Source organism: Hippocampus zosterae, chromosome 4 (assembly GCF_025434085.1).
Source record: "Hippocampus zosterae strain Florida chromosome 4, ASM2543408v3, whole genome shotgun sequence".
Taxonomy (NCBI): Eukaryota; Metazoa; Chordata; class Actinopteri; order Syngnathiformes; family Syngnathidae; genus Hippocampus; species Hippocampus zosterae.
In genome coordinates, this window is record NC_067454.1 from 17,480,996 (window position 1) to 17,494,910 (window position 13,915).

Below are 13,915 nucleotides of genomic sequence, written 5' to 3' on the forward strand. Positions count from 1 at the left end.
CATCTAATTATGTAAGTGTGTATGTAATATACTGCCCTCAGGTGGCCAAGGTGCATGCACAAGTAGGAACAGCACAAAGTCCATTGTAATTCAGCAAATAATGCGACAAAACCAAACATTTTTTACATTATTTTACATTGATGTATGTTTTTATTGTTACTTTACTATCATATAGAGTGCTGTTTTTTTAGGGGCGGGGGGTGGGGGGGGGTAGGATGGATTAAAGGCATGTACATTCATTTCAGTGGGGAAAGATGATTTGAGGTGAGTGTGCAATGTTACGAAATTTCAATTTATACTAAATTTGTATTTCAAGTCACCACTGTGGTAGATTGTAACATTTATTATTTGTTTTTTCATCTCTTTTTACTGACATTTGTGGCAACCTGAGTAATTGTGCACTTGTGGCTCTGCTCTCAAAAGTGTTTTTAAATGATGACATATGAACACTTTGTAATGAAAAGATTAAATGTGGCGCCCTGTTTATAGCAGCACATACATGCAGAAGCGTATTCATCAGCCAGCTATATTATTACTCTTAATGAAAGAAGCGAGCAGCCTGCTGACAAAGTGACTGATGTTTGATTAGCGGGGCGGGCAATGGGCTGCTTCAAATGCGACTTGGACAGTTGGTGTTCATGGGTGCTGTCTCTCTGTAATAAAGTCGTCATGTCGTTCCTCCTGTGTGCTTGGTTGGTCTCTTGCTATCAATCAAGTCCTTTTATAAAGTCATGATCATTAAGCATCACGTTGAGCCGAGAAGCTCAGTGAGAACAGGGGCCGTCCATCAATAAGTTTCACGAAAGACCTCGTAAAGTGAATTCAGAGATTTATTTCTAAATTCATGATACATGTTTGAAGATAATTGCTGAAAGTCGAGCAGAGATAGAAAATTAGTAGTCCTTAGTTGTGTGGAGATGTAGTGTTAAATTGTTTTTCACCATTTCAGTTTTGCAGATTTTTTTTTTTTTTTTGGGGTGGAGGGCATGGCTAAAACGGTGCCGCATGACACACTTTGTAGTCTAGCATGAGTCGCACATCCCCTACGAAACAAAAACGTGAGTGCCTCCGCTCACATCAGCAATGATCCGATGCAACTGTTCAGCGCAGTTCCTTAGCTAGCTGGCTATGCCTACGTCCAACAAATGCCCTCAGACAGTCCGCTGTTCATGCTTTAAAGTGTCTCATTGTTCAGTGTGCACGTCAGGGTGAGAAAGACGGATGTTTTAGGAGTGGAATGGGGCTTCGGGCTGGCAAGAAAGCCCCGTTGTTGCTGCATGGAACAGCTCCGCAACAGCCCAGTCGGATATATTCCGGCCCCCAGAATTTTTAAGCCGATACATTTTTGCAGCTCAAACCTAGTTACTGTATGTTTAGGCAGAAGAAAGATCCCAGAAGAAATAGTGGGTATTAATTGATAGTTGACAGTTGAGCAGGGCATGCTTTCATAGCATCTGAGAGTCGAGAGAACAGATTTTCAACCCTCTTTTTTAACCAATCAATTTTGGCAAGTTTGTAAACAACACTGTGGTTTTCACTTTACAGGGACTTTAATAACCACTTGGTCTGATGATCAGATTGTACATCGGTGCTGTTTTGTCCCGCACATCCGACAGAAATCATGTTTGACGGGAGTCAACGTTTTTATACTTGATGTGAAGGTCCCTTGCTGTGCTTGATATGCTAATTGCCATCATGCTGCAAGTGCAATATGGAAGCACAAATTTCCATAAAATTTTATATACTGTGCGTAATATACTTATTGGTTATACGTGCGGTAATTTATGTCTGCGCAGCATCAGGGTTTTGTTTTAAACCTTGAAAATATTCACTGAACTAATGCTTCTTTATTGCCCACGCATCAAGTGCAGTGATAAATTAATGGCACTTTTATTATTTTATAGTGTCATTAAATTTTTACTGATCACTCTGATACAGAAGAGGAGCAAAGGACACGCGGTATCGAGGGAAGCAGTCAGGGAGAGGGTAGAAGAAGAGCCCAGCAGTACACTGTGGACATAAAAGACATTTTGGAAAGTGAGCGCCGCGCGATTTTCGAGCTAAAAATAACAACAACATAACGGCAGATAAACCAAACCAGAAGAATAAATGATGAGAGGAATTCAAGTTAAAAAGAGGGGAAACAAAAGCTAAAAGCGAAGGCTTTCATTGGTCTTTCACATTGACCACGACCGCTGGCAAGCCACCAGTTTCTCCCTGAAATGACTTCAGCGTGTCGCACTCCACCCCGGCACAGCTCCATTTCCAGCGACGCAACCCGTGCTGCACAATAACACATTATCATCTGCTTGTTTTTAAAATATTTGTTGGTTGCGGACCAGGCCGTCGAGAGAAGACGTGCGTCACAGAGGAAGAGGGATGTGGACGAATAGAACTTGTCGGGCATAAGGAAGCCAAAAGGAGCTCTTGTCAGTGCTGTAAAGAGAGCTTTAATCTGGTAGACCGCAGGACATGTGCTGCTCTGCCCACAGGGTGTATTCTAGGCAAAGGCGGGTGGCGTATGGCCCTGTGCATTGTGCGTACTTCTGCCCTGTATTTAAGCAACACGCTGCCAATACTGACACTCCTTCAGCCCCTTTGTAAATAGCTCCAGGCTATAGGCAAAGCCATATGACCAGCGATAGTTCAAATGCAGATGAAAGTCAAACGCGGACGCGCGGGGTAGATTATGGTGCAGATCAGCGCAACGCTAATATATATGGCTGGACTGGAGCGGCGGTTCTCAAACTTCTTACGTCAAGTACCAGCTCAAAATATTTGGCTCTCAAAGTATCATCGTAATGACCTATGATGAAATATAGTAGTTCAGTAGGCACAAGTCTCTTTGGAATGACCTCCCACTGAACATTCGGCAAGCCTCCTCGCTGCCCATCGTTAAAACCCTCCTCAAAACTCACTTGTATTTTTTGGCATTCGACTCAGCATGACTTAGATTTGTTCTTGGTTTTACTGTTTGGTGCTTTATACCGCCTTTATGACCGATTTGTCTTACTGTTTATTGTGCATGTTAAATCGCTCCATGTACAGCACTTTGTATGCAGCGATGGCTGTTTGAAAGTGCTCCAAAAATACTGTTGACTTGACTTGACATGACAAGAATTCATCAAAAATTAGGCATTGATTCATAAAGGTGTATATTTACTCATTTACTGTCAACTACTGTAACACTGCGCCCAGTTTGAACGGTAACACTGTGCTAAAATATAGGGAAGAGGGATTGTACTTCGATGCCATATGTAGAGTCAGGTAGTACATTTTCTGTTACATTCATCCAAGTAATTTCGGGGGAAAACATCCCTCAGATTAACTCAATGTTTAGTGTCCAAAAAAAAAAAAGAAATCTGTTTCATCATGAGCTGTCGCCTGTGCCCAAATGTGGAAATTTCAGCTGACTAAGGCTCGATGTTTAACTTGCCAAAAGCATGTTGCAGTAACTTTTCTATTGTTGTTTACATGCTGACAGTTTTATGGTCACATGTAGCCAAACTGTCAAATGTGCCTCTTTTGGAGTAGATGTTGTCGGCTCCCTCCTGGCGCTCACGTACACATACACACAGACACACAATCACATGCTGGCCTTGTATCATACTACTCAAGTAGTATAGCTGTCCAGTCGTCCTCTCCATCCAGTGGTATAAGCGTGACCCTCATCCTCGTTTCACGAATAAATAAATAAATAAATAAATAACAAAGTGAGGCCTTAAACTGCATAAGAGAAGCGGAGCTAATCCATATGTAGGTTTTTTTTTTTTTTTTAAACATCAAAACACACCTATCTGGCGGTTGGCCCAGAGGCAGTATGTTACCAAATTTGGACTTTGCATCTAGTGGCCAACTCACTGTAAGATTGGTCACTTTAAATGTGTACTGTGAGTGTTGGACAAAATAAAATTAAGTTAATTTATAAGTAGCAATTTGCTTGGGCAGAATGTTTTGAAAACATGTATTCTGTTTCTTTTACTTCTGGCCATAGATGAAGGTATAGTTAATAAAGTGAGTTTTGTGGTTACAAATCTCTGTGACGTCAGACAGTTGGATTATCGACAATTTGGATACTATGGGTAATATTTCTGTAGTTTTCTTTCATGGAAAAAATAACACAACATACTGTATATGTGACTTTTAACAGCTGCAGAAGCCTAAACAGCCACTTAGGTTTGATAATGTGCTGAAGTGGCTCTAGTAATAGCGTGCACCTGGTGTGAGGCAAGTTGAAGGCTTGGTGACCACAAGATGGAGTTAAGCAGATCACGTTTCAGTCATCAGTGTGGTCTGCGGCCCTCAAAAGACATCTCAAAGCAAACGACTCAGCAGTCCAATGGAGACAAAGGCTGCTCGGCACTCATCTGGTTTGTATTTTTATTGTAACCAGTTGCCATGTTATTTATAATCCTGCAGCCTTCCAGGGGTTTTTGTGACTTTTGAGCCATTTCAACATTAAGCATACGCAGCCATGCGGTAAACCCACAGTTCCTTTCATGCCGACTGTTGCTCTCTTTTTTTAAGCCGCAGCCCTGCCTTTGTTAGGGCTAATGCAGGCAGCAGCAGAATCAACAGTAGCAGCCACAAAAGCTCGGCATCTGTTTCCATGACAGTTGTCTTCAACATTGCATAGAAGAGAGATGGCAGAATATCCCCTTTACATTGACACTGCCTGGGCATCACTTCATTTGTTTAAAACCAGAAAGGGGTAAGGCTCTCCATTAAATTGAATTGACTCAATGGCCTAAGAGAGGGGACATAAACATTTTCTGGGCTTGCTGCCAATTTGGCATTTATTGTTTGTTTTTAATAAAAGAATATAGTAGCATTATCCAGGATGACTTATTTTGTAATTTTTTTTTGTATCCCACCCACTGCCCCAAGATGGCTGGGATAGGTTGTAGCACGCCCGCAACCCTGGTGAGAATAAGCGGCTCGGATAATAAATGGGTGGATTTTAGAAGGAAAAGTAAAGCTTTGACTCTTAAGTGATCATTTTAAACTTGCATTTACCCTGACAAAGTCGAATGCCACTAAAAGGTCCTTAATGCAAATGTAATTATTTTTATGTTGTCTATTTATCATTAGGGGCGGCCCGGTAGTCCAGTGGTTAGCACGTCAGCTTCAAAGTGCAGAGGTACCGGGTTCGATTCCAGCTCCTGCCTCCCTGTGTGGAGTTTGCATGTTCTCCCCGGTCCTGCGTGGGTTTTCTCCGGGTGCTCCGGTTTCCTCCCACATTCCAAAAACATGCGTGGCAGGCTGATTGAACACTCTAAATTTGTCCCTAGGTGTGAGTGTGAGTGCGAATGGTTGTTTGTTTCTGTGTGCTGGCAACCGATTCAGGGTGTCCCCCGCCTACTGCCCGAAGACAGCTGGGATAGGCTCCAGCACCCCCCGCGACCCTAGTGAGGATCAAGCGGCTCGAAAGATGAATGAATGAATGAATGAATATTTATCATTACTATTGCATTCTGAAAATGACAACATGATATTTTTCAGGATCGAAAAAATACAGAAAAACTGTGATTTGCTCTGATACTACTTTCCCACACACATTTGAGTACTCATCGATACTGAGTACCGATACTTGCTAATTCCGTTATCTTTTGCAACCGTAATGAACACAATTTTAAATACTATTACAAACACGTTCCTGCCACACGTTTCTCCTACATGAAGCCTGATAATCAAAGCACAGTTATGTTTTGTCTCACTCTGGACACTCGTTGGCCTTCTGTAAAAGAAGCACATAGAGTAAAATGATGCAGACTAAGAACAAAAAAGAGACAAAAAAGAATGTAAGCTCCGGCCGGTGTATGAGGGAGAGATACGGATGCCATGTGTGCTAACAACAAAATTAAGTCAATAGAAGAAAGTCAAGTCTTCTGTTTGTGAATACCACAAGTAGTTGGCTAAAAAAGTTCTATTGTCCGTGTTCACCTTAAAGTATCGTTGTCATGGTATTGGGGTATTTTGTTGACATCCTCAAAAACCCTTTCACAACTGGGAGAAACATCATCGGACAGTTAAGACATTGTGTTCAAAATGCAACAATACCATAAACTGTCAGCAATACTTTGTGGCCACAGCTTTTGTCATGGGTCCTCTGTGGGGAGCACAACTTAGGCTGACATTCTTTTTCTTGGTCGAACAGCGTCCCAGAAATTCACCATGTAAAATAACTGTTGAAAAAAAATGGTGGTGCAGATGCCACCAAATTACCCAGCCAAGGCGTGGCCGCCGTGACTTGTTGGTACCAGAAGAGAACATGCTAAATATCCTCGGCCTGCTGGCGCAAAAATTGTGTTTGTATTCTTTTGGGAAACAATTGGACAAAGCGTTAATGTAAGCAATTGTCACAATGGCACTTGGCTGGCCATAGTCATAGTCTGGGAGCTCTGGATAATCTAATTTGGACGGGCAAAGCCTTGTATGCCAAGGATTTACACTACAGCTAAAATGCTTTGCTTTGCAATTTCCAAGACAGCGGTCGAAAAGGAGCAGAAAATTGCTTCCAGGGCGGCCGACCAGACAAAATTATATTCAAAGTCTTTGTGAGGGCTTTGCCTCAATAGAGCCCTGGCATCACAAGCACACGCGCACGTACACACATGGGGGCAGGCGGGACCCGTGTAACCATTACAAGCAGTCGGTGAGAAGAAGTGTAAGCTCCATTTGAATATTTACAGGCTGAGATTTAGATAGGGGAAATGGACAATTGTAGTCATCAATACTGAGAAGAGGAGGTGCCCCGGGGCAAAAAGGCCACTTCAATAGGTTAATACTGCCCTTTCACCTTTTGATTCCGGCAAAGAACATGTCAGCAAAGGAATACATTTTATCTCAGAAGAACTCCTGGGTCATCACAAAGGCAAATGCTCACAAATGATAACATTTATACTGTTCTACTGAACACTTTTAATGTTGTCAAAATGACTTCGCATCAATTCTACTTGCCATGCAGCTGTTTAGAATTAACTTGCTTTAAAGTCACTGTAAAGTGAAAATAAATCTTCTAAATTTGACACACCGCAGATAAAAAGAATTCTGACAAAAACAGTAAGTTTATAAACCTGGGCTTCAGAAACGGTGAAAACGGTTGTCTTCACTCTCTATTGATGCAGGCGTGTCTGCTTAATGTGTAAAACCACACACACTGCTAAAAAAAATGGAGGCCAGATTGTCAAGCAACTTTCTTACGCACACACATCACCAAGTACTGTTTCAGCTAACCCACCAAAATCAGTAAAAGAAGTTCAGCTGTTATCTTGACAATACAGTACAACTTAGTGCTCACTCTCTTCATCCATAGATTTAGAAACAAATCACTGAATTCACTTGAACAGAAATTAAACAAATAACACAATCAATCATGTTTTGGAAGGCAGACACAAAAATCTGTATTCATTGCTTCAATTTTGGTTGAATCGAAAGTGTATTGAAGTGGCTTGTCCTGTTCTGTTTGCTCTCTTGACATTATGATGGTAAAACTGAGCCTTGTATGTCACTGGAAGAGTAAAAATAATACGTGCTTGTTTTGTCATTCACCCGTGACGCGCAAAAAAACAGCGCGTCTGTTTATAGCTGCAGTGCATAATAGAGAGAAACAATTCAAATGGTTACAAATGGCTTCACATCCAGCGTATTAGACTGTAGGCATAGTGGAGCGCCTTCTAGGTAAAAGCCTCCTCTGGGTGAGGAAGAGGGAGTAAATAATGGAACAAAGTAATTGCCCTCAGCAGACAATAATACCTTTGGATTAATATTTCAAAAAGATAAATTGTGGGAGGGTTGTAAAAGGTTTTATTGTACTGAGGGGATATAGTAAAAACAGACAAATAAAAAGACTTGCCTCCCGTCGAGTATGAATATTTTACACGGCTTCGGGTTCAGGACATGCATACAGTCAGATCGACAGTGTTCTTCTAGGTCGGTGGCCAGCAACGATGGAGTTGCAGAGATAAAGGTTAGGGAGGAAGGCATTGTTCCGATCGGACACACTGTATGAAAAGACGAATTGATCCATCTGGAAGCAGCACTTAGCCCACCCCTCAGCTCGGTCATTACAGTGGCATAAATCAATATTTAATATCCCACTTTAACAGCTGAACTAGATGATCCGAACCTCTCCTTAATCCCATTTACGTTACCGTTCTGCAATCTTCTGCTAAATTCTCTGTCCCGATCTGTGTTTTTATTGTTTAGACTATACAGCTGACCCCCACTATTCGCGGGGGGGTAGCAACTGGTTAGCATGTCCGCCTCAAAGTGCGGCGGTGCAGGTTTCGATTCCGGCTAAGGCCTGCCTGTGTGGAGTTTGCATGTTCTCCCAGTGCCTACGTGGGTTTTCTCCCACATTCCAAAAACATGCATGGCAGGCTCTAAACACTCTAAATTGTCCGTCGGTGTGAGTGTGAACGCGAAAGGTTGTTTGTCTATGTGTGCCTTGCAATTGGCTGGCAACCGGTTCAGGGTCTACCCCGCCTCCTGCCCCAAGACATCTGGGATAGGCTCCAGCACGCCCGCAACTCTTATGAGGATAAACGGATTAGAAATGTTCCTTTGATCACATTATGATTTTTGTAATGTGAAGAATTTTGTTTCCTGTTTTTTTTTCTAAATGTTGATTATTTTGTGGCTTTGTTGATTTCGTATTCCACATGCTTGACGCCACCTTTTTCCTCCATCACCAAAATCTGACAAAATGAACTGACCTAGAATGACAGAAAACAAGGAACTAAGTACAATTAAACAGATGAGACAACAAGGACGAGGCACTGCGCTGATGAGACAAAAAAGCCTCAGAAGTAAGACAAGACTTGAACTCAAGAAAACAAGACAGTACATGAAACAAACCCAAATAAAATACAGATCATGACACTCTCAACATGACAAACACGCAAAAAAAGACTGGCACAGAGCACATCATATTTACAGTCAGTCAGGTAAGACACTTCCCTGAAATACACAAATTGTCTAACTTCCTGAAGTTACACCCTTTCCAGTTTGTTGGCTTGAGTCAGCAAAAAGCTGAATCACTGTTCTTTGTAGTAGCAAAAAGGTTGGCAGTGATGCAGTTTATCACCCCAACCTGTGAGCAGACTTGATAAGTGTCCCTGTAATGTCAAAGCCATCTAATTGGGCCGGCGTCACTAAAAATAAGAGGTGACATTATTTCCACCACAATTTGGTCCACCAACACAAAGCAGTCGAGTGTTAGGTGTCATTGAAGAGACACAAGAGTGATGTAATGAACAGAAATAAATGACTCACTTGTAATGTGTTTTTGTTTTTCTTTGAAAGAGCAGTGGTGTTCTGTCTGAAGGAAAATACACTTTAACCAAACTTTTAATACACCGTACAGTGTTGCCCGAACATATGAATTTACTTTGTTTCGAGACCATGCTTATAGCATAAAACATCCATATCTAAAGGCAATCTTCATTGACCAACACAAACGTAATTTCAAAAATCCTAAATGACAAAACTACATTGTGTACTTTTGTTGTTTGTTTGTTTTTAAGGAGTTGAATCTGTACCTCTACACATGTATCTGTACTCCGACAGTTTGAATACTTTGTCTGCTCTGCTGTCCCTTATCAGTGGTGTCGCACACCTTTTGGTAAAATCATTCTTGACCGGCAACACACAGTGCCCCACTCCAAACACCCAATGAGAGGAAAATCAAAATAGATATTCATTGCCTTTTTTTTTTATTAACATACATTGACCTAGTTGAGGCTGTTGGTTAAAAGTGTTAGTTGGTGAAATATTAATGAGCATCGCTCCCAGTTCCTGCCTGCTCCTCACAGCCAACTGGCACCATGGCATCAAGCTAAACAGAGCAGGACGCCCCCCCCCCTCGGCCCCGACCCCCCCCCCCCCCCCTCTCTCTCCTTGATTGACTCATCGACTGAAGATATTTTTAAAGGGAATCCCAGGGAGTGTACGCTCCCGCTACAAAGCAGCCCCTGCCTCCGTCGAGGGACGCAGAGGGCTGCGTGTATGCTTAAAGTGGGCAAAGACTTCAGAGTGGTGTTAGGCCACACCGGGCACTGGTATGGCCTGTCACGGCCTTCACACCAACATCGGCAAAGACTCTTAACGCATGCATGTGGACACCGCCAAACATCATCAAGTCCTTCACCCTGGACATGGTTGAAAGTCCCATTCATTCTGAAGATTACTCTTTTATTAAAGGCACTAGCTTAGTTTATTTCCGTCACATGTATTTTAGAAAAAGAAGCATTAAGGTACGAGTGGCCTAAATAAAACACTACGGCGGTGCCTTGCGATATGAGTTGGATTTGTTCAGTGACCATGCTCGCAACTCGAAACGCTCTTATCCCAAATCTCAAATCCACTGTAATCCATTCCAGTCCCTGCCCTCAGAGAAAAACCACAGAAAATGTGGAAAAATAGCACTTGATAAACTGTACTTTATAAAAACAGCGACATAACAGATAATATAATAATACAATATAATTATATATATAACCATTTTTAGCTCTCTGTGAATCAGAAGTGAATGCTGCAATGAGTTCATTTTGCTGCACTTCTAGTGTGCCCTCGTTGGCAGTTGTGCAGACACAAAGAAAATTCATACTTCTTCTACTGAAAATGGATGCGTAAGATGGTGTTAATATTAGTAATTTTTCATAAAAGGTGAAGAATATGTGACTTTGTGTACATTAGATTATCATATTATTGTGTTGCTTCACATTTTGTGTTGAGATGTTCATTGATAAAAAGGTTTTTAAACCGTGATTATTAATGCTGAATTTTAGCAAGGTCGTGGGATTTTCTTTTGGCAAATTTGTTTGGGATCTTGAAATAAACAATTTGTAATTCTCTATGGTTCATTTTTTAGTTTGACGGAAAACTTCAACTGGGAGTGGGATGCAACAGCTTGAGGACTTCTTTTGTGGAATTGTTCACTATTTGCTATTTCACACTATGGCCGCTGCTTATTCAGAGGTGATTTGAATTGTTGTCACTGCCACCATGCAACTCTCACATCTCAAAGTCACGCTTGCCAATTCAAAGCAAAACAATTACCCAAATGACGGTTTGTCTTTTGTATTTTTAATTAAAAAAAAACTCATCACTCATATCTCAAAGCCACACTTTAAATAATTTGTCAATATGAAGCTGCTGAATTTAGTCTGGTGTCCCCAAGCCTGTAAACAGCCCGATAGCAGCGCTCAGACACAATAACCCGCAACAGGTGTGTCGTTCTCGTGCACTCTGTACATATCTATCATACCCTTGTCTGCCGTGCCTACATAAACAGATTGTGTGGCAACAGGGCATAAATAAATAATTGTTTTATGACGTGTCAAATCTATGTTAAATGTCGGCTGGGTTTGTACTTGGCACAAACACATTGTGCTGAGGGCCACGTCAGAGTTTGCGCTATGTAAGTTGTGAGGGTGACAGACACAGCAAAAATAGTACATTAAGTGCAGACGGTGACAGAATTGTCGATTTAATTAAAAAAGGACTGGTTGGCACGCCACTTGGGTCTTAATTGGAGATACAGTAGTACCTTGACTTATAAGTTTAATTCGTACCATGACCGAGTTTGTATCAAATCAGTGTGCCCCAATGTAATACAATGAAAATCTGTTCATCAATTTCAACCCTCAAAAGCAACCTCCTTTTTCGTCCCACATTTTTTTTTAAATTAAAAACCATTTGGGCCCGACTGATAAAGATTATTTTGAGGCAGATTACAATTCAGATAAATCATTTATTTTAACAAATAAATAATGAATGAAATATCTTGAAATAATGTTTTAGTCCCTTAACGTTTACAACTACTGAGACATGAATTACTGCTACAATTTGTGTGTAAAAAATAATAATCCAATATTTGCCTTGTGGTTTAATGTGTTGATATGTAAGAAAAATCTAAAATCTAGATAATAATAATAATAATGATTAAAATAAACAACAACAAAGAGAACATTTTAAAATCTGCAATAAATTGGCAGATTTTCACAGATTTCCGAAGAGCAAATAAACATTGGCTGATTAATCGATCAGGCCCTTTGACTGTAATAAAACTTAATCCCAGAATGTAAAGAAATGAACAGGTTTATGAGGCATAAATACTCTATGTCGGGACAAACCATCACTGACATTTCACAACTCTATATGAGGGGTTGAAGTACTGCAGTGGACTTTCATTAATCGACGATGTCATTGATCATTTTTTCAGATGTCAACTCGCACTTAGCTTCTTCCCATATTTGTCAAGTGGCAGCGCATCACTTTATAACTAAAATGTGGGCTCGCGACACAAAGCTCAAATTCAGCCAAGCGACAGTCCGGAACGGCAAAAAACTCAAAGGTTTGGGCACTTGTAAGTAATGGGACCACTTTACTAAAATAAAAATGGAAATCATGATTCATGATGATGCATTTTACAATTAGCTGTGTTAAATGGAAAGTCTTACCTTGTCAACCCTGCAGTTATTGAGGCCGACTGCGGTGAGGGCAGACAGCTTTGCCTCCATGCCCTGCTGGTGGTGTTGCAACTGTTCCCTCTGGATCTGCTCCCTCATTTTACGAGCCTCCTGGATAGCCTTCATCACCGTGTCCTGGTCCCCGAACAGCGCCGTAGAGTTGAGGCTTGACAGGATGTCTGTGCATGCAAACAAACGGAGTAATGTCAGTGGTGTTGTCCTTTTTTTAGAGGCCCCTGGCATACAGTCTACTGAAATTCACAACTGGGATGGCCTGTTTCCTGTGCCTGAATTTTGATAATCCCTTTCTACACCGAGTGGCAAGGCAGGAGATGAGAAGACATTTGAAATCATCCCTCACTTCCCTGTTCCCCACGAATCACAAATGACTAAAATAGTGTAACATTTCATTTCATAATCCCCTGATGACCAAAGATAATTCAGTTTCTCCTTTGTATCAAGGTCACCTTCGAGCAAATCTTTCCTCTTTTGGTTCTGAATGTGGAGATGTGCATGTCATTTTTTTTCATTTCAGGAATCATTCAGACAAACACAAGCATATGCGCATTTAATATATTAGAATTTACTCATTTCGTAAGGATCTGTTGAATCTTGCTTTTTTTGATGTTGAGTTCCATTGTAAGCTTCCGCATCAAGTTTGCCTGGTTTTGCGCAAACGCCTGCCCTATAAGTTCAGTGTTTTTATCAGTACTGGTAGTACCAGACCCTCCACGGCGTATTTTGTCAAAAACATTTCCACTTTCGACGAATTTGCCATGGCATTAATGGAACTTTGCATTGGAGTAGTTCGACCATGATAAAGCTTCTCAAACTGGCGCTGAACGAGAGTGACATAATTTGTAAAACTGCTCCAATGTCAATTGACGAGCTCTGGGCAAGAGAACTCAAAGCATGTCAAATGCTGATGGCCTCACGTCTGCCCAAAAGACACCTGAACACCACACTCAGAGTAGTAGTTCAGAACCTCCCAAAAGAGAAGTTCCTTTTTCTTTTTTTTTTAGGTCTTACCTAATGAGGAGCCACGGCCCAGGCCTCCTCCAAGCGGGCTGGGGATACCGCCCTTGTTAGCGAAACTGTTTGGGTTGCTTTTGCAGCCTGGGAACAAGTTCTGCGTCGGGGAAGTTGGCGACTTGACCATGTCCGTTGTCTTGGGCCGCGCTGAAAGGTTGAGCGGCTGTGTTCCTTCCTCCTACAGTAGCAGAGATAGGAATGAGCACAAGAGAGGACACGTGAACACCCCCCTCACCCCCTGCCTCCCTTCCCCGTCCTCTAATTTGGACGTTTTTCCTTGTTCTCAAGCGAGCACAGCATTGTATTGTAAAGCGATTCCTTCTTTTCCCTGTCCTTCTCATTCTCCCTTTTGCCGAGCGGTACCACTGTGATCTTCCTCACAGTTGCTCAGAGCCTTTGTTCACACTAAT

General features: G+C 41.6%; 1 protein-coding gene across 6 annotated transcripts in view; it reads right to left on the reverse strand.

Annotated features, from left to right (window-relative positions):
* sox6 (SRY-box transcription factor 6) overlaps positions 1–13,915 on the reverse strand; it is a 152,063-nt gene that overhangs the window by 25,437 nt on the left and 112,711 nt on the right. For all 6 annotated transcript variants that reach the window (XM_052063633.1, XM_052063630.1, XM_052063632.1 and 3 more), the window contains 2 exons: positions 13,503–13,683; positions 12,465–12,652 (listed from right to left, as the gene is read on the reverse strand). In XM_052063633.1, the coding sequence (XP_051919593.1) occupies positions 12,465–12,652; positions 13,503–13,683 (369 nt within the window). The remainder of the gene's footprint in view (positions 1–12,464; positions 12,653–13,502; positions 13,684–13,915) is intronic.